Here is a 27,744-nt window from a genome sequence, read left to right on the forward strand (position 1 = left end):
ACTCTATGGGACTGACTGCAGCTGTTTACTACCAATGTGCATTTACTGTTTGACACTATTTCTAAGATTTCTTCAAAACAGCAAATGTAATTAAAGTCTCAACTCAACTTTATTTATAAAGCACTTTAAACAGCCGTAGCTGTGACAAAGTGCTGTACATACATGAAGAGCACAAAACATAAAACATAAGTAAGACCCTAACAGGGTTAAAATAATAAAAACAATAAAAACACTAAAACAAGAACAGAGTCTCATGGTGGGTTGAAAGCCAAAGAATAAATCCAGTCTTGCTAAAGTTGTCTGACTGTTTTATCCCTGAGGTCTCATGGCACAGTATAGGAGGACTTTTAGTTAACACAATGATCACTGAGTTTATGGAGCACTGAAAGAGGGCCCCTGAAAGCCTGCAGCATTTGCATTCGTCAGAGAGTGTCAAGCAGACATTCTCAGGTCATAAAAAGCCCATGCAGCATCTATCAGCTCGCCATGGTTGTTTAAGAGGAGTGAAGTAATTTATGGAGCTGTTTGTGACAGGAACAGAAAAGGTTATTTTATCTACTTCTTGTGCCATAGTCCTCATGATGTAACTATGACCCAACCAATATCCTTTCTGAAAAATCCTGTTCAGTAGACAGAGCAGAACGGAATTTTTTTAAATAATCTACAATTATGCAAGACTAAAAAATTTGCTAACCTTTAAGCACATTTCACGTAATCCTGAGTAAATTGCATGTGCCATTAAAAATAGATATCCAAAATACACAACGTATATATAAATTATACTACTCAGAAATACATCACACAAGACTGCAAAATTGGATCACCACAAAGTGGTCACAGACATGTATTTACTGTCTTAGAAGAAATGATGAAAAGACCATGAAGGGAAAGATAATAAATTCTGCATAGCCTTGTAGATAATTTATGCAATAGTAATCCATGAAGTACCTCCTAGCGCATCACATGGATTCCACTGCTTCTGTGAATCCACGTGTATGCACACACAGACCCCTGAGTGGTAATGGCCACTCAACTGTGCACATAAATGGCATGCTTAGCTGCACTTAGCTGCATTTCTCCTCTTGTTCCAGCTTCCTAACATTACAACGTGATCATCTGCCTCCAACAACACATGAAGCTGTGGTCCATCTGCATGCCAACTGTGTGCATGATATGTTCAGAGGCTTTTCATAGATGGAAAACCACTGAAAAGATAATTTTTTAAACTTCCTTAGACAGCAAGTAGTCCATAAAACAATCTTCATTCAGACACAAGATTGAATGCAGAGTGATTTGTGTATGTTTTACAGTAGACCAAATAGACACAAGTTACATGCCCCAGTGTGGTGTCACAAACTACTCTTGGATCACACACCAGCAACTCGATTTTAACTGCCATCAAGGAAATGCTTTTTTAGTTTACTGAAGTAAAGGACACTTTAAGATACACTGCCAGCAACATGTCTTGTGGGTACAAGATACGGACCCTAGGAGGCTAAAATACATTTGGAAAAGGGTGTTAACCTTTCTGAAAAGTTGAAAGATTTTCATCTTGAGCGCTCGGAGTGGCCGCACAAATCAGCAAAGACGCTGGGCGCTGCACTTTTCATCCAGGTGGTCGCTTTCTATAGCCAAAGTGCTCTATCAATTCAAAAAAACAGATGAAAGACTCTGGCGTGACAAAGAAATGCTATGTGGACAAGGGGCCTGGGTCAGTTCATATCTATCTGTTTGATAACGTTAAGAAAACTGATACTGCCTTCCATAAAAATGATTCCCACAGTGTACAAATAGAGGGTATTAATTTAACGCGCATCAGATTTATATCGGAACTTGTTGGATTGGTGCATCCCTGCTTTCAGACATATAGCAATACAGGGACTGTCTTTATACTCTGCAATAACTCAAATAAAATATGAGCCTGAATACTGAGTACAAAATTCCACAATAGTGTGTATTTTCTTTTACTAAAGGACTTTGACAGTTCGCTAAAGAAAAAGCTGAAACATATTAAGCTTTTATTGGATGATGAAGAAGGTTTAATAGCCTCGTAAGGAACAGTGTTGTAGAGCTGCCCTAACCCAGCATGGGGCACAGAAGATAGATAGATAGATGAGATAGATAGATACTTTATTGATCCCGAGGGAAATTCAAGGCATCCAGTAGCAGTATACAGACAGGCAGGACACAAGACATTAGTTACAATACACACCTGCTGTCCCCCCTCCCCTCTGTATACAATAATCCCCCAAACAAGATTTAGCAGCCCCTATGTGACTAAGGGTAAATATAATTACAGGTTAAACCTGTGCAGTTAGCATTAGCATTAAACTTAAAACTTATATAGCATAATGTACGTAACCTGTGAAGGAGAGAAAAACATGTGCTGGTTAAAAGAGACCTGTAAACAGTTAAAGAGCCTTAGAAACAAAGTGCTGACCTTCTAGAAACTAGTTCTCTATCGTATCGAGACTATCTCTCCACTACATATTTCACACATGTATGGGGCTGACCCACAGAGTCAGATGACGTTGTGGACAATTAACTTTAAGACACTCCACCTGTGAGGTGGCTAATGACAGTATAAGAGCACCTGTGCACCACACTGTCACTGATCATTTTGATTCCGGTTAGCGTTTGTGCGAATTACAAAGAACAGTTACTTTATGTGTTAGGAGGAGACAGTCTTTGCCACTTACCAAGTGTAAGAGAGAGTTCGCTCTCGGGGTTGCTATTTACTCCACATATTTTTTGTAAAAAGAACCGCTGTTTCAAAAGAGGCATTTTCTCACAGTTCGTGCCTGGCGTATTGTTCTGTCAAGGGACTGACGCGCCATAGGTACGGAGCCTATCCGGCTATCCCTGCCACGGGAGAGACGGTAGAGCAGTCAGCTGTGAGTAATCCGGCAGTCGTTCCTGGCGTATTGCTCCGACAAGGGGCTCACGCGCCATAGGAATAAACTGTCTGTCCAAGCCGCGGTGAGGGGGTGGCGTGTCAGCGTGACAGCGCTAGCCAGTTAGCACTTCCTCATCCACAACCGCGGCGCCAACATCTCGCGAGAATTCGCGAGGTTTCGCGAGATGGCGAGCCGCGGCCATAACTGTGAGGGTTGTGGGACGCCGATGTCCATTGAGGATGGACATGAGAGGTGTGTGTTGTGTCTTGGAGTTAACCACGCCACAATGGCGAGAGAGGACCCTTCCTCATGCATGAATTGCTTTATTTTTCAAGCAAGCAGTACGGTCGTTGGAGGCCCGTTACAGGGTGTTTGGAGGGGCTGAGCAGGCTTCTCCGCCCACTGGGTCCCGACAGGCTAAACGTCTCAGAGGGGCGGAGCCTGGCGGTGGCTCCAGGAATCCCCTTCCTGTCCCCCCTCTCAGGAGGAGCGAGGCGGTGGGGGATGAGGATGAGGAAGAGGTCGAAATAGATGTGCTAGGGCACTTGGTTGACGACCTTCCTCCATGGCAAAAGGAGGCTGCCCCGGCAACTGAGAGGTTGACCGGGGTAGTAAGCTCTGCCTATTTAGAGAGCGGATGGGGCGGCCCAGGCATTAGGCTGTCACACAGTTTATGAGGGTACAAAAACATAGCCGGTGCTATCTCTGGTGCCTCTCCTCCGAGACGTGGAGGAGTCGTTGAGGGCTGGGTTGAACCATTGTATTTCTCATCCCAGAGTAGCCGATTGTCTGCTGTGCAGGGTCGAGAAGAAGGTGGGCTGTCTGGCACTGCCACCATTGGTTCAGCTATGGCAGTCCTCATGTGGAGAAACATGGTTACACCTTGTAACCTACACCTTGGTCCAGAGCTGCGTATTAAACTCAGAGCTTCCTGTCTTCAACAGTCAGGCTTGTCAGCTTCCTGACTCCACCAGCAGTCCCTTCAGGCTCTGTGCCATGGAAATAGAGCTGCCCAACCGAGGAGGGCAGACTGCCTCTCTAGTTGAGGTACACAGTTCGGGTGCAGCTGGCTAATACAGGGTCCACATTGGCGCTGTATCATCGGATATGATATGCGAGAGAGAAAAGCATTGTATCCGAACTACAGCTTGTTTCATCTGTCACGAAGGCACAGTTGATGAAAGGGCCGGGACATGTGTAGCGTCTCACTGGGCGAGGTGCCAACTTTTGGTGGTCACGGTCTGCCTTGCAGCCCAAGGATCTAAAGCGGCCTCCTCAGCCCTGGTGGGACCAGGTGCTAAGGTTATTTTAAAAGCAGCCCAAGAAGCGTGTCGCTGTGCCCACATAAATTTCTGGTGCAAGCGGGACAGTCCAACAGCTCCCCCTGCCACGATACAGGAATGGAACTGGGACTCTGGGCTACCTTGGACGCCCACCATGGCAGGGGACGAGGGCCCGGGTCAAATGACAGCTTTAGCCTTGCCTCACTCCGGACGTCTGTCCGAGTCTGGCTGGCCGCTGCATGGCTAGTGCACGTCTTACAGGCTTTGAGGACACTGGGCGGGCCCCTGGGTGATCTCGGCATATCCAGTTGCCCGCCGTCCTCCGATCTCTGGGGATCCAGCTGTCCTTACAGGGGTGAAGCCAATATTGAAGATTGTGCTACAGGATGGAATTTCTACTCTGATAAGGACAGAGTCAATCCAAGTTGTTACACCAGGCAACAAGCAAACTGGGGTTTATTTCCGGTACTTCTCATTTCCAAGAAGGATGGGACTCTCCGTCCCGTTCTCGATCTGAGAAGGTTAAACAAATGTCTCAGACATTTACCGTGCAAGAGGTTGACCATCCCAAGGGTGAAACTGTTCATCTGCAGAGGGTATTGGTTCATCGCCATTGATCTGACGTATGCCTAATTTCAGATTACGATCTAGAAAGGGCATTGGCGGTTCCTCAGATTGCATTGGGAAGCAGGACATACGAATTCAGGTCCGTCCATTTGGGCTCCCGCTGGCTCCCCACACCTTACCTGGTGCATGGAAGTAAAGTAAATTATTTGGATGACTGGCTCGGGGGTGCATATTCAGTGGAGCAATATCAGGCTCCTTTGTCCTCGCTCCGGGATCACATACAGCACCTAGGTCTGCATCTTAACTGGAGAATTAAAGCAGACTGAAGCCATCTCAAATAATGTAGTTCTGGGCCTAATGGTGGTTCCCCAGACTGCATAACTAACATTGACTCAGGAGAGAGAGGTGACCCTCGGGGGAATGTCTCTCACTTTTCAGACCGGGAGCCGGGGTCATGTGGGTGTCTCCGCCTCCTGGGGTTTATGACATCGTCGGTCAGTGTGCTATTGGCCCTTTTTCCTAGGTGCCCAGTGCAGCGGTGTCTCCTGGTGCTAGGATTGAGCCCAGGAAGCTGTCTGCAAAGCCCCGTGCTTATCATCAGATGGCTGCAGGTGGTCCTCCACTGGTAGATGGTCAGCATGTGCTGCTGAGGACAGACAGTGTGACCACAGCCGCCTACATCAACCGACAGAGGAAAGTTTGGGTCCCCACGCCGGCGTACCCCAGGGGTCAGTCCCTGGGGGGCAGCTCATGTGCCAGGGGTAACACTCTGGCAGGGGATCGGCTGTCCCAGGGTGTGGCCTCCGGACCCCGGAGGCTGGAGGCTACACCCTCTCGTGGGGGCAGGTATCTGGCACCACTTCGGACAAGCAGCGGTCGATCTGTTAGATCAGCCCACTATCTCCTGTTCTTCTCGGTTGGGAAGACACTCCACCTCAAAGTGGACGCCCAGGCTCATACATGGCCAAGGGCCCTGCTATAGGCTTTCCCCTCATCTTTATGCTCCTTCCACCTCTGAGTGTGAATGGAGGAGATGAGGCTTGGCCTAGTGACCCCCTTAGTGGCCCCCTTAGTGGCCTTACATGACATGGTTCGCGGATATCCCTCCACTGCAGGACGGGACTCCGTGGGAGGTTCCAGTGCGACAGGATTTGCTGTCACAGGCACAGAGAACTCTGTTCCATCCCCCCCCACCCCACCCCCCCTGGGGGTCTGGAGCTCTGGGCATGGCCCATGAGAGGACCAAACTGTTTGCCATAGGGCTGTCACAGTCGACGGTCCAAAGTCTGCAGGGTGCTCGTGCGTCATCATCTAGGACACTCTATCGTAACAGAGGGGTCCTTATGGCAGGGTGCAGGGGACAGCAGGTGGATCCTCAGGCATGCTCGGCACCAGTGAGTCTGCAGTTTGCAGGAGTTCCTGGAGGCAGGGAAGTCGCCCTCCACCCTAGCGAGTAATGGTGGCGGCTATCAAGACAACCCGTATAGGTTGATGCCAAGTGGAGGAAGCTGGTGGCTTTGTCCCAATTCCTCATGGGGGCCGGAAGTCATATGGGCTGTTATTGTAGACCGGCTCTCCCGGCTTGGTTTAGAGCTAGTTGTAAAGGCTCTGGAACGGACTCCGTTCGAGGCCCTTGATTCGGTCAACTGAGGTGGCTAGCCCTTCAGATTGCCCTGTCATGGCGCTGGCCACCGACGGGCGAAGTGAGGAGCTTCAGGCTCTCTCCCTTCTCGTGGACCTTGGCAGGTCCAGATGGTGCAGGCAGTATCCAGCATTTTCTTCCCAAGGTTCTTTCTGACTCTCTGTCGAGTCAATGGTTTGAGCTCCGGCTCTCTACTCCAGGGGCAGAGAGGAAAAGAAGAGCACAGAAACTCACTGGTGTGTACTGTGCTGGCACTACAGGTGTTGTGCACAGGGCACCGATGAACCGATGGGCAGCTAATTTGTCGGTTTTACGGCGGCGTATTCGGTAAACCCTTGTCAAATGCCGGTCTTCCCACTGGATTGTAGAGGCTATCCAGCAGACATATGTGGGCACAGGGGATCCCTGTGGGTGCCGGCACACTTTACCAGGGGCATGGCAGCTTCCTAGGCATTGTGGCAGGGTGTATCTCTGAGTGAGATCAGCACAACTGCTACTTGGTCCGGTCCGTCTACATTTGCTTGGTTCTACCAGATTAATGAGGCTGCAAGCAGTCATTCAGCGGACGGATGCTGGTCAAGCCCAGCGATAGCGTCATGTTTTACTTTCTCTTCTCCGTTAGCCTGGCATGGCTGTTCGGAGTGGCGACTTCACCTCTCTAGTCGAGCCTCAGCATCTTGCAGGGCAGGCTAGCCTTGGTGGCATTAGGCACCTTGGCATCAGGCAATGACTGGCAGTCAGCGGTGCTTGTTGGCCTGGGGGGTGTGTATATTTGAATATTTTTATATAGTTCATTGACATCCACGTGGTGGTTCTTTTGCTTGGAGCACTGGTAGCGGCTACGTCTCGTTCAATGGACACACAGTTCATGTTTTGGGCGGGTGCTGCTCTATCCCCTTGTGGTGTGTCTTACAGAGCCCCATACATATGAAATATGTAGTGGAGAGATAGTCTCGATACGATAGAGAACGTAGGTTACAAAGTGTAACCATGGTTCTCTGAGTGAAGAGACTATCTCTCCAGCTCGAGGCCACACGGAGATATGTTCCATCAAAAATGTAATCAGTGACAGTGTGGTGCACAGGTGCTCTTATACTGTCATTAGCCACCTCACAGGTGGAGTGTCTTAAAGTTAATTGTCCACAACGTCACCTGACCCTGTGGGTCAGCCCCATACATATGAAATATGTAGTGGAGAGATAGTCTCTTCACTCAGAGAACCATGGTTACACCTTGTAACCTATGTTACATGTGCATGTACAGTAGTGTTTGAGGTAGTGCCAGAGGTGTGAGTACAGTCATTAAACAGTGGGCCATTAAAGTGCTCAGCAACATAAAGGAGCAGTGATTAGCATTAAGTGTCCAAAACAATAAGGTGAAACCAGGAGTGATTAGGGTGATTTCTTCAGTCAATCCTGCACTCTAGTCGGGTTTAGCTCAATAATTCAATGGCACCTCTATGTATGGTGGTTGATGAAAACAGGGGAGTGTATCAATAATTCACAGAATTCCCATGTAAGAATAGTCATCTACAGAATGTGAGATGTGGCTTCTTTAGTAGAGGAGTCAGAGGAAGAGGACAGAAAATGTGCAGGTGAGTGACAGGTCAGGATTAGCTCAGTCAGAGGAGTGACGACACCTCAAATGTGACTGACATTGTGTTCAAAACTTGAAGGTCCACATTTCACATTCATTAATAAAGCTGTGTACTCTGGAAGACTCTCTACATGCTAACTGTTTTGTTACTTTTGCGTTCTCCTTCATCTAACACATGCACAATACACTTTCACACACCCATTCACTTACACTTTCGATACTGCTGATATCCATACTTATTTCCTTTTGTAAATTAATTCATATTCTTTGTAAATAATTTACCGTAGTTAATTGAGTGTTTTTGGCTGTCTCTCCCATCTATTTGCCATGGCCTTTGAGTCGGTCATGACAATAGTGACTTATCTGTTTAAGTGTAGCAAAGGAAAATAATGTTAAAGGAACTTTTCAAAGACAAAAAACCCCAGAGAAATTAAAGAAAGTTCCTAAATGTCAGACTGGCCTTTATCAGACTCCTGGGCGACATGGTCATGGTCCTGCTCTTCAAAGGAACAAAAGGATTTAGTGGCAGCTAGTCTTCCTGGGGTCCTATTTAAAATATTTACAACATAAAAGTGTGTGAATGATTAGGTGTGTTTAAAAGCAATTTGAGTGATCAGAAGACTAGAAAAGCTCAAGTTCATTTACCATTCACTTTTCATAAAAAATATGATTGTGATTATTTGATCTTAACAGTTATCATCCTAAAACAGACACAAGACAAACCCCTCTAGCCGTTTGATTTATGTACATATAAGATCAAGTGAACAGCTTTCAAATATGTTTTCATGTACTTTTGTATAAGCCACATACAGATCCAAATAGGTCAGGGCAGCTGAAGACTGCTCATGGGTTCCTTGATTACATTTAGGCAAGTATGCTTCCTTCTCATTGTTCTCCTAAGAGGATATTTTATTTCATACAGCTACAGCCTACAGAAAAACTAGTAGACTAAATGATGAATGTGTCCCATTACCTCCTCCTGGCCATGCATTAGGTAACTCTGCCTGGCTATGGTTGCAAATCACATACCTCAGCAATGAAATCTACAATCATGATTTTCATCTACATTAGTACGACAAATAAAAACAGGCAGTTGGAACCTTTTTTCTCACTGAGACCTCTGAAACAGGCTGTGTCTCTTATGCATGTGCGACTTACATGGAAGATATTTTACAGTAAATTTAAAACAATAATTATAATAATAATTTATGTAGAACCTTTAAAAACAGATCAAACATCAATGATAAGGCCAAAATGAGACATTTCTACAGAGATAGACTGTATATGTAGACATAAATGTAAACACCAGTAATAAAATAAGACAGTTTACAACAGCTGGTTTAAAAGACAGTTAAGATCATGAAGCAATTTTATTTAAGATGAAGAAGAAGCCATTGTTTAAAAGGGCCACACTCTGTGGTTAAATACACATCCCAAATGGCTTCACTAAGACGTTGTTTTTTTCCAAATAGTTGAAACCAAAAAAATGACATTGTTGTTACCTTCTCTTCCCACAACCCATTTTGTCTTAGTATTACTCTCCTTTAAACAGAACGTGCTGTGAATTCACACAGATAAACAGCTTGGTTCATTACTCTGACTTCTGCTGAGATGAACTCAGGGCAGACTCGGTCTCCTCAGTCCCCCATGAAATCAATTTCATGTGGGATATCAGAATTTCCTCAATTTTCTATATTTAGAAATCACTGGGTTTGTGCACAACAAACATATCCACAAGATAAGCTGTAAGTATTTGCATAAGAGTTAGTCCATCATTTGTATTTATTTTCATTGGTGATGCTTTCTTTTATTCAAAAAGTGAAATGTATGTTGTGGCACATGGAACAGTGAGATAACTGCTCACATTGTCAGTTTAAATAATGCAACTCGGGCACCCACAATTAATTCTGGGACTTTTTTTTAAGCTAACATATGAAGCTCTTTGGAATTCTCCACACATAGTATGATTGTTTGCTTTCTTTGAAATCACCATTTAGCTTACCTTTGTGGTAATGTGGAATTTCGTTCTTTTTGGCCTACCTTTGATTTTTCCTGCCCAAACAATGTGAAAGTACACTATAGATAATCGGCACACCTTCAGCTGTCTTAGATAGTTAGAGAGTTTATTGATCCTGAGGGAAATTCAAAAGGTACTAAGGTACCTAAACCTTAGTTTAGTCACAGATCAAACAAAAATGTGTTTAAAAAACGTCAGTTACAATATCGGAATGTTTCACAGAACCGTACAATGTCTCTGGCCGACACTGATGCACACTATTTCCGACATTTCAAGTTTTACACACTGAAGCTCTCTAACTGATATCTGACCTGATTTGAATTCAAGACACCTAAGTTGAATTCTTACGGAAGTCAATTAGGTTGGCAAAACTGATCCAATGACTTGAATAATCCAAAAAGGAAAGCCTGCCATCTTCCAGAACTGAGTTGAATTTCCTCTCAAGGTGCTCAGGTATCAAAAAAGGATCTCTGTTCTAATAAAACTCCTGGCATCATCTTCAAAAAAGCCGTCGACCCACTGAAAAAATTGAACATCACACAAGACCAGTTGGTATTTCAGAAAATGTTCAAAATAATAGTTTACACTTCACTAATACACTCCTCAAAGCCACTATTTGCTGTGATGGGCAGTCGCTCCTTTGACTGTAGTGTGTTTAAGAGCTTTGAGAGCTCATGTGGAAGCAGCAAGGACACTACAAAGAAAATGTGTTGCATTCTGTTGCTCTGAATACATCGCTGTAATTCTAAATTTTTTAACTGGTTACAGTGTTATTATGCGGATGAAACAAGGATGTGATATCATGTGAAATAACAATAACCTTTGGCTGTGTCATCATAATGAGGTTATCAGAAGGTTGATTTAGTTGTTGTAGGACAGCACTAAAAGCCAAGATCTAAAAGACATGCCCCACCACTACTCTAAGACAGTACAAAATATAGAGTAAGAGTATAACGTAGAACTTCAACCATATCTATGTTTCTCACAAAGACAGCAACTAGAGATGTGGAATTGACATTGATGTCAATGAGGAATCACTTTTTTTCTACTGCCCGTATACAACTTATATAAAGAACTAACTTCAAGACAAGATTATACAGCTAGGAAATTTCTTTGTGTTCATTTGATTAAAAAATTGAGGCCAGTTGCTTCTCATGACAAATATCTACTTTTTATGTTTTGACATTAAAAAAACAAAACAAATTGATAACTGTTGAAATTCAGCAAATAATCGTAATTTAATTATTATTATTTTATTTAACAACCCTAGATAAGAAACATGTTTGATATCAACCTTACATTATAGTCACTTAACTTTCTGAATGATGCAACTCAGCAAGTCATGTATTAAAAAGGTCTCTGTCTCCTGCACCCCACATGTCATGTATTGGTTGTGAAAATACTGATATCTGCCTGACAGCTTGCTGCTCCTCATGCTGAAGTGCTCTGAATAAGGCAGCGTTACCTGATAGGGGTCCTGCCAGCTCTGCGCACAGCCACACTCAGGGGGCCACAAGTCACAGCTCCCCCCCTTGGCTCTTACTGACACCATGCGGCTCGGGCTTCTGCAGGACATGCTTTCTGAGTGCCAGTCCATCATCAGCTGCCCCCCCCTTCTGGGAAGAGTGGCCCCACCAGGGACAGATCCATAATGATACTGTTTTCCTGGATGATGAAGGCGGTGATGACTCCTCGGCTGCTGCTGATGCAAGCTGAAGGAACATGGCACTTCCCCATAGTCCCCCCCTCCATTGAAGTCCGCAAAGCAACTCCGCTGTTTGCTTAGGTAAGCAGTCATGCTGCCGCCTCGCAACAATAACCTCTTCTCACTTCAACACTTTGTGGCTGTCTTCGATTTGTTCCTCTGCTGTAGATTCACTGCTGGAGTCATCAAACACAAAACCCTGTGCTGCTGATGTACGAGTCCCTAGTTCTGGAAAATGAATGATGAATGAAGCGACTGGCTGGCTGGCTGCTGTAGCTTTGTCGGCAACATAGGCTGAGTACGATTGTGTGATGTGAGTGGAAGAGCTTCTGGAGGGAGAGAACAATAAATGAGAGAGAGAGACAGGGAAAGAGAGAGCGAGCGAATGAAAGGGGAGGGAGAAAGAACTGGCGAGAGATAGTGAGGTACAGAGTGAGATTAGTTGATGAGGGGGAAAAGAGAGAAAGGGAGGGAGAGAGCTAAGTGAGAGAAGAGGATGATGGGAGAGAGACAGATAAGAAAAGAGAGTGAAAAAAGGAGGGACCGAGAGAAAGAAAGAGATGTCTGTGTAATGGCTGGCAGCCTGTCAATTACTAAACTGGCAGAGCTGCTCGACAGCATCCACACCTCCAGTCACAAAGAATTAATGTTGGAGCTTCTGGGAATTGGAGGCAACAGAGCCTTGAACTACAAATCCCTGCACTGATATTGCGCGTCTGTCTGAAGGGTCAAAGAGAAAAGTTCCCAGAAGTTGTTTTCTCTTTATTTAAAGTTTAAATGGTCTGGATTCTAAAAAGCTAGATAACCCCAGATCTGTATTTACTGTGAACCCACTATTTACTATATGTGTCTTTTTATTCTCATATTGTTAATGGATCAATAGCTACAATGTAACATAAACGATGTTTTCTCTGACCAGTAAACAGAGCGTAATCATGTTAAGACTGTGCACACATTTTATGGTGGAGACCAAAACCAGAACATGAACATTGGACTAAGATCTACTGTATGTCTACTTTAAAGAAATCTTAACAACAAAAGATCCATCATTCGCAAAGGGTTTAAAGTTTTAACTTTTTTATTTGTAAGGGGATTATTTGAGTGTTTACAATGTACCAGAGTTAGCTTAGAGCTAGTTTACATCTGCAGTCCCTTGGCAGGATTTAAATTCTAAATTTGCACTGAAAACAAAGAAAACCAGATTGCTAAAGGGCAGCAGTCAACCCAACCTACAACGCCAGTGAGCCAAACTTTTGAAATCCAATATAGCTGAGGAGCATGGTGACACGAGAAAATGTGCATTTATGCATTTATATTGCTGGAAATGCTTTCTCAATTTGACCAGAAACTGAATTCCTTAGCGCCCACCTCCCCCACTTTCTCCATCAGATGGAATCAAGGTCACAGTGCTTTCAGCTGAGACCAAATGATGCTAAAACATCCAGCTGCTTTGGCATCAACATCATCATTGATGTAAAAAAAAAGAAAAAAAAAAAAAAGGAAATAACGCTGAGTGCTTCACTGAGTTGGAAACCCACAAACCTACATTTGATTTGCATTCTGACATCGTGACAATTCCTTCAACTTCAATAAGAGGTTTAGCTGTGGAGAGAGAGAGAGAGTAAATGGTTCTTCCTCCACCCTCTTTTCTAACATTACATGCACTGTTACGTGATGCTGTAGTGTGTGTGTGTAGGCGTTTTCATTTAACGGTCCAGCCCCAAAACATACGGTGATGATGACGAATAATACCTCATCAGCTGACAGAGGCAGTGAACAGCCAGCCTTCATAGAGTAGGAGAGAGCTGAGCATGCAGCCTAAACATGGCAATGAATGGTAGTCAGTAGAAATAATACAAATATCAACAAACGCAGAACTCTATTTTCGTCTATCAAATTTTCATTATTGTTGTTGCACTGCTGGTTTTCTGTGTTTTGGATGAGATGGTGTTTAACATTCAGTAATTGTTGAACTTTAAACACTTTTGTTCCTTTATTCTTTATGTTTGATGTTACGTATGAAATTGTCTTTATTTTTGTAAAGGAGAAAAAATGTTGTCACATCTCTTACTAGTGCCAAGATTCGGAACTCGGAGACTAGTAATCCCATTCATATGCCGCCGAAGCAGTGGGAGCCAGTCGGGCCAAGAGTCTTGCCCAAAGTGTGGCTGCAGCAGCTGGGGATCGAAACCCACAACCTTCCGGTTGAGAGACAATGACAACTCTACTACTGAGCCACATCCGCCGCCCAGTAATAACATGGTCTTAACTTCACTCTTGCTCAACCAGATTTTAACATAATGGGAGGATTCACCTTAAAGTTCCTTAGTTTAAACCAGAAACTCACTATTTGGGGATATACATTATATATTGTTTTGAAGGATAGACGTAAGCTACCTTTTTAAAAACAATACTATCCCCACACAGACCTGGAAAAGAAACATTTCAAGCTGTTTACATGATCTGAGGGGTTTTTGATTTTTTTTAAAGATAAATAATGACGGTGTTGTATTTTATTAGTTAAATAGGTTCATCATTTTCAGGCAAACTGTTAACATATATATTCAGTTTAAGCAACAATTTAATGTGGTCATCATTGAAGCTTTCACTACACAACAACAGCAATACTGACTGAGTATTTGAACTCTTACCTGTCTCTCTCTCTGTATCAGTATTAACTCTTACCCGTCTCTCTCTCTCTCTGTATCAGTATTAAATCTTACCCGTCTCTCTCTCTGTATCAGTATTAACTCTTACCCGTCTCTCTCTCTGTATCAGTATTAAATCTTACCCGTCTCTCTCTCTGTATCAGTATTAAATCTTACCCGTCTCTCTCTCTCTGTATCAGTCTTAACTCTTACCCGTCTCTCTCTCTCTGTATCAGTATTAAATCTTACCCGTCTCTCTCTCTGTATCAGTATTAACTCTTACCGCTCTCTCTCTCTGTATCAGTATTAAATCTTACCCGTCTCTCTCTCTGTATCAGTATTAAATCTTACCCGTCTCTTTCTCTGTATCAGTATTAAATCTTACCCGTCTCTCTCTCTGTATCAGTATTAAATCTTACCCGTCTCTCTCTCTGTATCAGTATTAAATCTTACCCGTCTCTCTCTCTCTGTATCAGTCTTAACTCTTACCCGTCTCTCTCTCTCTGTATCAGTATTAAATCTTACCCGTCTCTTTCTCTGTATCAGTATTAAATCTTACCCGTCTCTTTCTCTGTATCAGTATTAAATCTTACCCGTCTCTCTCTCTGTATCAGTATTAACTCTTACCTAAGGCGATCAATTTCTTGCCTTCCCAAACAGCAGCAGTATTGACCCTGATACTGTACATAAAAAAACCCATAAAGGTCTCCATACCTTCGTAGACATCCTGGCGGCTGTGTAAGAATTGTCCTCTTAATATATGGAAACATATTAAGACATCCTGGCAAGGACACTGCTGCTTTTAATGATTGAAAAGGCTTGGGGTGCAGTATAAGGGGCTTAATATGTTTATCTTTTTTGCAGCGGTTGTCAAGCGATGTTAATATGCGTCGTTTTGAAAATACTTTTTAATTAACAAGCGAGTGCTGCAGCTCCACATAGTTTTTAATGGTGGCTGTCATCTTCCTTCGCTTTATTTGCCCTCCGGGCCTCCACGTCAGTCACATGACTGAATATTATGAGTACTTAGGCATGTTAATCGCACGCAAACACAAGACATGAGTGTGCTAAATATTAAATGAATTGTGAAAGTATTATAAGGATGTAGTGAGAGAGGGAGAGAGAGGGTGGGAGAGCTTTGGCACAAGGACTGAATTGCAGACAAGAAATGATAACAGCAAATGTGATGATGAATCCCAGAGTTGCTCGCTTTAAGGTCAAACAGTGAAGTGCATTGAAATCCACTCCGGTCTGGAGTTTCTGTTAAGATAGATAAAACGTAAAGTAGCCTTAAGTGAACGATCCCCTTCACAGGCTGTCTGTGCATTCTAAGGTTTGCGTAGTGTTTCATGGTGTTAAAGAAAAACTACAAGAAACACAGGGATTCTGCCATGTTTGTTTCCCCTCCTCACAGAGGTTAGAATACATACTTGAGATGATACTTGAGATCAAACATGGTCGATCTCTCTCTGTTTCTTCTGTTTCCATTGTCTTTCTAATTGCTTTCAATCGCAAAGAAATATATATTTTTTTTAAAGTTACCAGATTCTTACAACCTAAAAACAACTAAAACAAACAAACAAACAAAAAAACATTTGAGCTTCCCTGAGAGTCAACGTTACAGGAACATGGCTGCAGTGGGACTGTGTTCTATAGTGTTCTTGCGTGTGTTCCGCTTTCATTGTCAGATATCTGATATCATTTGACCCTTAACACCTATTTGAGATGAGCCAATCAAAATCTGACAGGTCATTTAGTGCGTCTGTGCACGATGATTGAGCAGCTCTCTGCCACTCAGGCATCAGTCTCCAGGGAACACAATCTTCGCCTCACCGAGGAGGAGCAGTCGTGCTTGGAACACTTAATAGCTGAAATGGTTGATTTCCGTCCTCTGCTTTTGACATACAGTATCAGCTGTCTTTTCATTCATTCATCATTCATTTAATAAGAGATAATCAAATAATTGTTTTAATGATTGTTTCACAATAAACACTGAACAGCGGTATAAAGGAGGTAATATGACCGTTCAACCTCACATAAAAACGTTCACAGATATGTTCAAAGACCAATAATTATCAATTGGATACTCATTGATCCAGCCATCTAAAGAACTGCATCTGTCCGATAGTCACATACTGTATGACTTCAGCTTTAGTTCCCATAAGATGTGACACATGCTGTTATTTGTCGTACACCCTGAATTTGTCAAAGAAAAATAAGAACCTTCTTTTGCTGGCTATGAACTGATACTGTGCCAAATACTGTACACAGTCACTTCAGATCAGTGATACGGAAACATGTTGTGCACTACATCGTTCTTGCCACATGGGGGCACTTGGAGTTCAAATGCCAAGCTTTGGGCTTGACTGACTGGCAGCACATCTTTGTAAATCAGACAAGTCACAGTGTCATGCTGTAATGTATGGAAAGTGTGAGAGCTGAGTGTATTATATATAGGACAATTAAAGAGTAGCACTAATATGTGCCTTTAGTCTGCATATAATTTCCTTTAGACTCCAATCAGATGCTTTCACTCAGCTATTTTCAGAGCAGGTACGTTTCCCTGATCAATGTGACAATATGCAACCAAAAGACTATTATACTAATCACATTTAGATATCAAGACCGGTACTTTTCACATTATTTTATATTTAATATAAAATGCATATCTGCTGGACAAAATGTACAGTATTGTATTTAAACAGAGGCACACTGGAAAGATCCCCAAATGCTTTTTACTAAATGTTTAATCCACACTAAAAGGTTCTCCATTTACACATTTGGCATAATAAACTTCAGAGTTTACCACAATACATTTAACAATTTTCCTATTTTAGACAATAATGACATACATTTAAAAACTAAAATGTGATCAGTGAAGGGATGTAAAATCTTTTCTGTGATATATTTTCACTACCTCTGGTAGATTCTGAAGCAAATATGCTGACGGTAAGGTTTAAACTAGTGTTTTAGCCTCAGATAGTAGTGTGCTTTAAATCACAAATAAATATTAACAAACGTTGAATTTTAGCTTTAAATGTAATGTCCTGGATTTTATCTAGCGTTGCCTTACACACTTTAATTGTATCCGCTTCTTGTATGAATTAATTATTCTTTATGAATGCTGAATATTTAAACATTACATTTCAAACATTTCTCTTGATAAGTCAGACTCACCAATTTGACTTAAATGGTTAAGACACGTTTTGAGCTCAGTAGTTAATGTTTAGTTTTGAAAGAACACTTGAGTTACAACTGTAGTTTACTGCTAACTAATATCTAATTTACAGTCTGGATTGTCAGCATTGTGAAGTGTTCTGGTTTCCCTTTCTAGTATATTTGCAGTGCAAGCTGTATCGACCAATTACGTACAAGCAAGCTTTGGTATATAGAGGAGAATAAGTCTGTGAGGATAACAAAAACCATGCGGAACATGATCTGACAATCTGACAATTTACAGAATCTAATAAACAGATCTAGACAGAAGATAGACAGCTATCAATTCATATTAGATCAAATAATTCAAACTGAGCAACAAATCGGCTCAGTGTCACGAAAGCCAATCAGAACATTTCAAATTTCCCAACTCCTTGAACTTCATCAGATGTGACAGATCCAACCTCCATTCAACAAACAAGCATTTCAAAAGTATTTCTCTCTAAAGAGACTTAATAAATGCAGTTAATATCGAAATGAAAAGCAAGGTCAGAATGAGCAGAATGAATGTGTCTTGGAACTTGTATTCTTTTGTTAAACTAAGACTCAACACATGAACTGATGCTACTCAGTGATATTGTGGACCAGGAAATTAATAACATTTACAATAATTTCAACCAATTTTATTTAAGTAAACATTTAAATTTGAATTGTATTTTTTATTTTACTGATTACTTCATGTGTACATCAAAGCATGACCTATGAAAAACCTAACACAAAACAAGGCTCCGCAGCAGACTGGGTGTTAGAAACACGCTAAATGACAAGCTACGCTCACCTGCGGAAAACAGGCAAATGGCGTACGCTGTTAAATTATGTTTGATTTCCGTGTTTTTTCTGCAGTATTTTGGGTTGCATCATGCTTTCTCTGTACTTCGTGTATGTTAACATGACATTAATACAGGATTGCCATGAGGTGTGTATTAATCTCCCCTGCCCACATCCGCCCCAATCTGTCAGAATGATGTCAGTTGCTGTCTGGTCTGAGTCGTCAAAAGTCTGGGAATCCTGATTTAGACTCCTGATTGAGAAGGGCCCTGCTTTAAATTCACCAAATTGTTCACTTAAATCATCTCCATGCATGTTCACGACCTTTACAGACGCCTTTAACACCAACCTATCATTAGTTAACATCAGATGTCATCAAAAACTGACCTTTTTCTTTAAAGAAAATCCAACTCTTTTATCACTTCTGATTCTCAAGCTCTGATAATACTGAGCTGACCCCTGCAGTGGTGCTCTTTCAAAGTACTTCAGAAACTGCAGTACATCAAGATCTCTGCTGTTCATTCCAGCTCCTGCTTCACACCACATCTATCCTAAATCACCTGTACTGATCCCTGGACCACAACAGAGGCAATTTAAACTTCCTCTCCTCACTTACAAAGCCTTCCATAACTTAACACCTCCACCACCTCACTCACCTTCTCCCATGCCACACTACCTGCTGTCTGCATCATCCAGAGGCACATTGGATTTGGAATGAAAGGGCCTGTGGCAGAGCTGGCCCCTCCTTCTAAAAGTCATTTAACAAACATTTGAGAAGAGGTCTGAATGTAACCTTTTCTGGTAAACAGAATACATTAAATAATTAAATGATACTAAACCTTGACACTTTTTGATATCACCCATTTTAAAACAATACAATGTCTGATGTCCCAATCCACTTCATAAGACAGTTGCTCAGGAAAGCAATGAATAAAGCTAACCTGGACTTGAGCTTGTATAACACTCTTCTGACTACCCATTGTTGTTTGTTAAGTAAAAACCGATTATTTCCTCAGTTAGAATTATTAAAAGATAAGATTTACAAGTCATTAATGCCATTTTCAATTTCTCCATACTGTATATTCACTGGGGCTGTGGTGCCCCCTCACCCGCAAACATATTCAGAATACACTCGCCCACTGCAGCAACAGAGACACTGAACCCACCAGCGTCTCATGCTCTTTCAAACGTTAACATCTCCATTTTAAATGAAAACCATTTAACATTTACAACACACTGAGGAAGAGTACATAATAAATATATAAATGAAAATAAATTATATTTTCATTTGAAACCTTTCCTTAGTTTCCCTCTGCACTATGCTATTCCCTTTCAAGAGTCCTGATTTTAACCCTAAAGTCCAGATTAAATTGGAAGACACAGAACACTTTAACATATTCAGTTTGCTTAAAATACCACAATCCAGAGAGAGAGAGAACAACCCCGATCAGTCTGCAACCAAATTAAACAAAAAATGTAATATCCCATAGACTTAAAAAAAACCCTGCTGGATGGAGCACTCCATTTCTAATTACGAGGCATATTAAACAGATGGTTTTAATATCTTTGCATTGTTGTTTGGCCTAAATCATCAACGGATGGCCTACCGCCAAACCTCTACAAATGAGACAAAAAAAGAGACCATCATATTCTCAGAGCATGTGCAAAGGGTCAAAGCACTGCTAAATGTGCCACAGAGTGAACATTATCACTGCTGTTTTCTCATTGTGCTGTTTGCGAGTATTGATATTATCCATTATGCATTTATTTATTTCTATGACAATAAACAGACTGCAAATTGACAGTGCTAACACCCACATGTCACAAGAGTGAATAAATTATTCCCTGCTGAGAGCATGAGTTATCGGAGCAGCATATTTTACTAATATATTAAAGGATGTACAATTTAATAAATTCTGTAAATATTATCTTCAGAGTACTGTAAATATTATAAGAAGGGTTGACATCACTACAGGAGCTATCACATCTCAAACACTTTGGCCACAAGTTGTCAGCATTATAAAGCATCGCGAAGATGAACATTTTCTTTGTTTTTTCAGTCGAGATCATATGCTCTCGCAAGCTCGACCCTTGAAGAAGACTTTGTTGTAAACTGAGAAAGATGTGTTATTCAATAATGAGGTAAGAGCGACACGTCCCCCTCCCCATCCAGCTCAGACAGGGCACCAGGGTACAACTCCTCCCAGCAGAGAGAGTCTAGACTGAAAACTCAACTTTCCATTCAGATTCAACACAACGCAGGAGAAAACTGAACTGAGCAAAAATCTTCTGGGTTTGTGTGCTTGAATAACATTATCGCAAAATACTTTGTGAGTTGGATGGAGTGCAGAGCAGGGGCAAATTATGAGCAGATCATGGAGCGATTATAGAGCTGCCCCAATCCACTCTTAGTAAATTCTTCACTTCATTCTCATATTTCTTTATTTGACACTTTTTGTTTGACAGCACCTTGTGTTCATCTTTATGCTGCTTTCCTGGTCACAGTGAAGAGCAGACTTATCTCTGAGAAATCAAATATAGTTCAATATATCAATATAAATTCAAACTTGCTCAACAGGGTTGTTTATAATTTCAAGGCGTAGGGGGTCGTGGGGGGCTCGAGATGATCCCAGCTGTAACTGGGAGAGAGACGGGGCACACCCTGGACTGGTTTCCAGTTAATCACATGACTGATATATCCAACACTGTTTTATAATAATTGTGATTACATTTATACATGCTTTTTACTTACAAATGTTTCATATTGTATCTTGTAGAGGTTACGTAAGCATTGTAATCAGTTATGCTCTAGCTACTGTGGTTTTGACTTTAGATCAATTGAAACTGGATTATGTAATCTTTCATGGCTGGGTCACTGCCATGTGTATGTTTCCTCTGTTATGATGGAAATGACTTCACATGGAAAAAGGTATGTTACAGCTAATATGGTTAGATTGCACAACACAACACAATGATCCCCTCTAGATACCTTCATGTTTTTTATTCCATTTATACAGCATGTTATGTGATGTCATCGATGAACTTATTTCAGATAACACAAAGGATGGAGGACTCCTCTCTCGCCACAAAAAAAGGCTCTACCGCTATAATGTTCCTTACTGTTCAACCAAACGATGCCAATCAGATTAAAGCTTTTAGCATGTATGAGCTTTTTCTAACCTGCAATTCGTCCACTCTGCCACAGTGACCCATCTTTAGCTTCTCTGTCAGAGTTTGTTTCCACTTGGATACGGTAACTAGCGAGGGCCATTTCACAGGGCTTAGATTCAGATTGATACTAAGGCTCCCAAGGTCTGGGGCCCAGCCTCGCAGGACTTCCATGGACAGTCTCTTCTTAAGGGTCCCCAGGGCCTCTGGGTTTGGAGGGGACAGGAGGTTTGGGGCACTTCCTCCATGGAGAGCATAGCCCAGGGATGAGTTGTTCATTTTGCTGTCCCACTGCCGCTTCCCTTTATAGGTCATCTTGAGATCAAATCAAAACGCACTCTTCCCGAGAGAGGTCATTCAACCTCTGCAAATAACTGATTCCAATCCTGTTTCAGCAAACATTTCCCAATAACTACAAAGAGTTCAGTCATTTCCCACAACATCTTCAAAAGAAAAATACTCCGTAGATCATCTTCGGCACATAGCAGCTTCTCCTGTTTTCAGAATCATCCTTAGTCTATGAGCTGCAGTCTGTGGGAATCAGAGGCCTCAGCAATTGACACACCTGCCTTCTGTACCATTGTGCTATAGTCGGTGCATTCTTTATAAAGAGGGACTTTAGCACAGTGGCACAACTGGGGCTGACCATGGCAGATGGGTGATATCGCTATGGGGGTGTAAACAAGGGGAAACACTTGCGACACATACTCAATATATCTGATTGGGTGAGAGCTGCAGCGGCTGGGCCACAGACGTGGATGCGATTGGATTAGGCAGAGAAGAGTGCTGGGTGCTGGAGCCCACTGACATAAACCACATGGAGGCATAATTAATGCCTGAGGGAAGTCAGCTCTGTCAGGAAGCCAAAACTAGATTAGAGACAGATCAATGGAGCACGTCATGAAAAGAGGTGGAGCTACAGAGGCCCACGTCAAAGGAACACACCCATCACCAACAATGTATAACAGACCAACAACAAAGGGAAAAAACACGGTAGCTGCTGTGGTGGGAGGTACAAATACAATGAGGAAAACTAGCTTGAGGCTCATTTAAAAAAAAAGTCAGAATACATCAGCTTAAAACCTTTTGTGTCTGACTTTCTTTCTTGATCAAGATATCAAAAAGAAAAGCTTCAAAAGCTTCTCCTCTTATTCCTCCTTCTCTCACTATGTGTGCTTTCTGTCTTTTGCTTATTAGTTGATGATTTCTTCCCTCTTTTTTTCCCTCCCACACATTGGCCTCTCTTGTGTCCTCCTGGTTTCCTCACTTCCTTTCATAGCGATGGAACAGGCCGCAGGTGGATGTGTGAATGTTGGAACATCTCAGGCCCAGGGCTTGACCGCCTTGACGCCGTGACTCTCTCTCTCGCCTCAATGCTGCATGACTGCAGGATTAGACATGTCTGGTGTGACACTGATAACAACTTGCAGGTACACATTGAAAAAGGAACAGGGTTAGAAGATTATAGGACTGTTCTCTCCCTTTAGCAGACATGTTGTTTTAAGTCATGTATCAAGGAGTGGTTTCAACCTGGAACCGGTTCTACATTTTGGAATTCTGTGGATTTGAAAAAGCTTGTGAGTCGCGACTCAGATTTTTGGTTTCTAACTGCAACATAAAATGTTCAAGACAAAACTTCAGGGAGGATTTTGCTTTCCTTAAAAGTTGTTCTTAGCTGCCAGGACCTGCTCTGCCACCATGACAATATTTCATTTGTGATGCAGTTTATCACAAGGAAAAGATCGTCGCAGCCCACAGCTGCTGATTAAAAGTTTGGATAGCTTCATTAAAAATAACGGCTGTGGCTCAGTTGGTAGTAGTCGTCTCTCAAGTTTCTCGAGTGTTTGAACCCAACCTGAGTCCTACATGTTCCATTTGTCCCACTGCTTCGGTGTATGAATGGATTAGTTACTTCTGATGCATGATACTAAATAATAACCACTGCCATCAGAATTTAAATGGGTAGGTGTGACATGCAGTGTAAAAGTGTACAACTATACAGGTTTATTTCTCATTTACTATTCAACACATTCAGTAAAGATACTTGATGCAAGGGAGGAAGCACTGGATTATGTAATCTTTCATGGCTGATTCAATTCCAATGATGAAACATTTACTTCAACACAGCAGAACAGAATTTGATGGAATTACCATATTCGATGTGTTGCAGTTTCTCATCCACAACAATTACACGTCCACTGCTAGCGGTAGAAGCTGTATCAATGCCTCATCACACTTAGGTACAAAACAAAGTCGAGCTCTGATTACCTTTCATAAAAAGGTAAAACAATAATGACTACAAACGTTGCACATTTTCATTTTCTCTGAAACAAGTTTAAAGAGCACTACTCCCCTCTGTACTGCAGTGACTATGTTAGCTTTAGCATTAATGTACAAACATCAACTGTCTTTGACAGGCTGCTATTTACAAAACAGCTATACGTTACCATTTAGTTATGCTCTGATATACTGTAACTCTGTAATATCTCTCCAGCTTACATGGTTACGTGGTATGTAAGTGTTTTTGTTCAAATTTGTTCAAATAGAGTCGATGGAAATGGAATCAGTCTATTCTAATACTACTAAACCCTGATGTTGCTGGGCATACATACGTAAAATAAGATGAAACCGGAAAACCTTTTCCCACACGGCTTTGTCACTTGGTTCTTCAGAACTCTACATGGGCCCCCTTGAAAGCCCCCTTTGGCTGTCATGCGACTGAAGAGACTATTATCAAAAGAAGTGTGTTCCCATGCAGCAAATGGCTGCCTATCCACTGGGACATTATGAGAGTAACAACCACACAGGAGTACAAGAGAGAGACGGAGAAGGATTTTAAGCTAATCAGTGAAAATTGAGTGAGAATCAGGAAGGGAGAGAAAATAATTTTGGGGAAAAGAGAGTAAAAAAAGTTAAAATATAAGAAACAAAGAAACTAAACAGCAATATTAGTCAACAACCAGCAATGATTTTACATGATGACAGATGTAAAATTAAGCAAATCTAAATAGATTTTCTTCTTTGTATGACCCGGTACATGTCATGCTGAATGAAGCTGTCTGCGTTGAGGTTGTCAAAACTAGATTGATCCGAGTTAACTAAAATCATACTGACATACTCACTGGCGAGTTTATTCAAAGGTGTCTTGGTTAAGACATGTGTAGGTCGAAGCATTTTATCAATGAAAATGTAAAATTGATCTTAATTTTTGACAGCAATGCATCAATTATTTTGTGAGGGTCCCAGAGAGGCTAACTTTTTCAAGGATACCAGGAGAGGTAGCGTCATGGGAAAAAGGTCATAAACCACAGCTGTTAGTAGTTCAACAGATCGTAAATCTCACAGATATATATATATATATACAGTATATATATATCAATCAATCAATCAATCTTTATTTATATAGCGTCAATTCATAACAGGCGTTATCTCGAGACACTTTACAAAAGCAGGTAAAGGACCTTACTGTTTGTCTGTTAACATTAACGAAAGAGCAGGTAACAAGACCATGCTCATTGTTATGTTTACAAAAAGCAGGTTAAGGACCTTACTGATGGCTATATTTCAAGAGCCCAGCTTAATCCGTCATAGCGTGGCAAGAAAAAACTTCCTTTTAACAGGCAGAAATCTTCAGCAGACCCGGGTTCATGACGGAACAGCCATCTGCTAAACTGTGCTGGACTTGAATATATATAAGTTATGACCATGAAACTGGTGTCATTCCCAGCAGCCAGCTGATAAAGGCAGACACAGACAAAGGAGACAGAGAAGGATAGAAGCAGAAGATGTTTGAAAAAAAGTATTCATACACAATAAAATATCAGCTCTTTATGACCCATTTATGTAAGTCTGCGACATTTTTTTTTAGTTGAAATATATTTCGACATTAGCACAGTGGATTGCCATTGTTCCTGCACACATTGCTGAAACAATGCTTTTATTCACAGAGCCTCCACACATGGATTTAGCAGCTGACGTATACACGTATACCCACAGCGGTGGTGACAGGCTTATAAAATAACTATATGAAAACAGTCAGTCTTCTCAGGTAAACAAAAACCCTCACAGTGGCTTTAATGACTGAAGAGAAGTCTGAAGGTTATTTGGCTTTAAATGAAAGAATGATCGGCTCAGTGGATCCTGAGTGGAGCACTAAATGCAAATGACCTTTAGAAATAAAATGACCGCATCATTTTGACTGTACCAAAATGTGTTTTCATTAATATTGTGAGTAGGTAACCTTGATATCTTGATTAGGGCAGGGCATATTCAGTTCAATTGGTTTTATACTACTCAGTTTACAACCAAACTAACCAGTAATATTTTTTGGTGATGTTTCGGCTGCACAAGTAATTCGTTTATTGGTTTGGTTTATTGTTAGTAAGGTCCATACATTTTTTCAATGTGAAGCATTAAAAAAACATTGATTTTAAAGAAAGACATTTACTTCATATAGTGTGAAGTGGCTGATGCAGTTTGAAAAAGCTCTTCCAGATGTCAATCAAATGATAAAAATAAACCTGAATTTGATCCATTCCATCCACAGTTTCTGTTGAAAATAGATTTTGGATACACCAGCAGTGTTGTATTTGCCCCCTTAAACTATAGATGCAGTGTTCTACCTTAATTTTATATTCCCCATTTGGGCAATTAGCACACCAAGCGGTTGACCACAAGAGCAACAACAACTCGCATACACCCTGACGGAGCAGGGGGTTAAGTGTCTTGTCCTCGCAGGAGCTGGGGATTGAACCCTCGACCTTCCAGTTTGAGACGCGACAACTCTACTCACTGAGCCACAGCCTTCCCGGGAACTTTCAGGACTTGCAGCTTTAAGAAAAAACGGTTTTAGGTTACATGTCTGCAATTATTTTATTTACAAATTTATCCCATTTGTAACTTAATTGGGTAACTTATGTGGTAGCTTTATTTGTAAATATGTTATCTCTTTTAGCAGACAGCCATCCAACAGCTGTGGTGATTCTGTGAGCCGGGTTAAGTCCTTTGGTGTGGACAGCTGTAGAGACAGATTAATTTGGATTGTTTGGAGAGCAAGCTACCATTTGAAGTGTAGAGAACCAGTAGCTCTCAAATGAATCCCACTCTGCTCATGATAAAATGACAGAGCAGAAGTGTATGGCTGTTGTGTTCACATAGAATAACAAGCTACAAATAAAGTGGCATATCATATGATTTCTTTTGTTTAATTTTGATGATGCTTGTTTGTTTTTTTTGTACTGATTGCTTGCTGTGTGTTTTTTTTCTTTATTTGCCTTACGTCGATTTTGCAGGTTACAGCTGTTACATAAACTGAAGCAACAGTTTTGATTTAAACATTTTAATATAACAGGCCTTTACAAATCTCCTGTTTGCAATATGGCCATCTTGGGCTTCATCAGAAACCAATGGGTATGGTCACTTATGGTATGGTCTATGTTTTTTTTCTCAACTCAATGAGTGCTGTTGATAAGGAAATATACAGACTTATTTCTGCTCGGTTCGTCTCGGTATTTTGCGGCATTTCCATAGACTAATCCCGGGAAAGATTCCCAAATAACCGTACTGTCCCACTTTTTGGGACCCTTCCGTTGGGGTGCCAAGAATGTCGAGCCGACCCGAAAAGGTGGAGCTAAACACTGCAGTCTGTTGATTGGTTGAAAGAATCGTCACTTCCCGTGTTACGTGGCAAAACTCCGCCGTCTTTAAACCATTGGCTGTAATACACAGCTGATTGTTTACGTCTGTATTTCTCCTCGCCGCACACAGCCTTCTCTAAAACAAAGCTTGATTGAGTTCTTGTAATAAAGAGTCACATGCCAGTGACAGAGTAGATGAACTGCTGGATGTCTTTCAGCATTGGTTTTGTTTGTGTCACGTTTTTTTTCTTTGTTGAATGTATTAGTTAGCGGTTAGCTGTTAGCAGTTAGCTGCTATCATGTGATGCTATTTACATAGCGGGTTTCGTCATCCGGCTTACACACCGCCTACCAAATAGGGCTCGGGTGGCTGTGGAAACGCAAACGGGATTGGGCTTAATCGAACCAAACCGTACCAAACTGTACCGATCCATACCGGACTGCTTTGTGGAAACGGGGCTTAAGTGCATGCCTCCAAGTGGTTTGGGGCGTGTCAGATGCATTTTGCTCGTGCACAATTAGACTGCAAAGAGCCTATGTCAAGTCCCTTGATTATAGATGTTTTGGGTGTAACATGAGCATTTGCATTTATGAGGAAGAA

The 27,744-nt window shown here is 41.8% G+C and overlaps 1 protein-coding gene across 20 annotated transcripts in view; it reads right to left on the reverse strand.

Annotated features, from left to right (window-relative positions):
- dlg2 (discs, large homolog 2) overlaps positions 1-27,744 on the reverse strand; it is a 168,143-nt gene that overhangs the window by 52,204 nt on the left and 88,195 nt on the right. Inside the window, exon 1 of one of the 20 annotated variants that reach the window (XM_079356331.1) lies at positions 11,468-12,346. The exons of the other annotated variants lie outside the window; for them this stretch is intronic. Within the exon in view, the coding sequence (XP_079212457.1) occupies positions 11,468-11,800 (333 nt within the window). The 5' untranslated portion in view covers positions 11,801-12,346. Of the gene's footprint in view, positions 1-11,467; positions 12,347-27,744 lie in introns of those variants that run through there. 20 annotated transcript variants of the gene reach the window in all.

The sequence above is a fragment of the Symphodus melops genome, assembly GCF_947650265.1.
Source record: "Symphodus melops genome assembly, chromosome: 11".
In the NCBI taxonomy this organism is placed as follows: domain Eukaryota; kingdom Metazoa; phylum Chordata; class Actinopteri; order Labriformes; family Labridae; genus Symphodus; species Symphodus melops.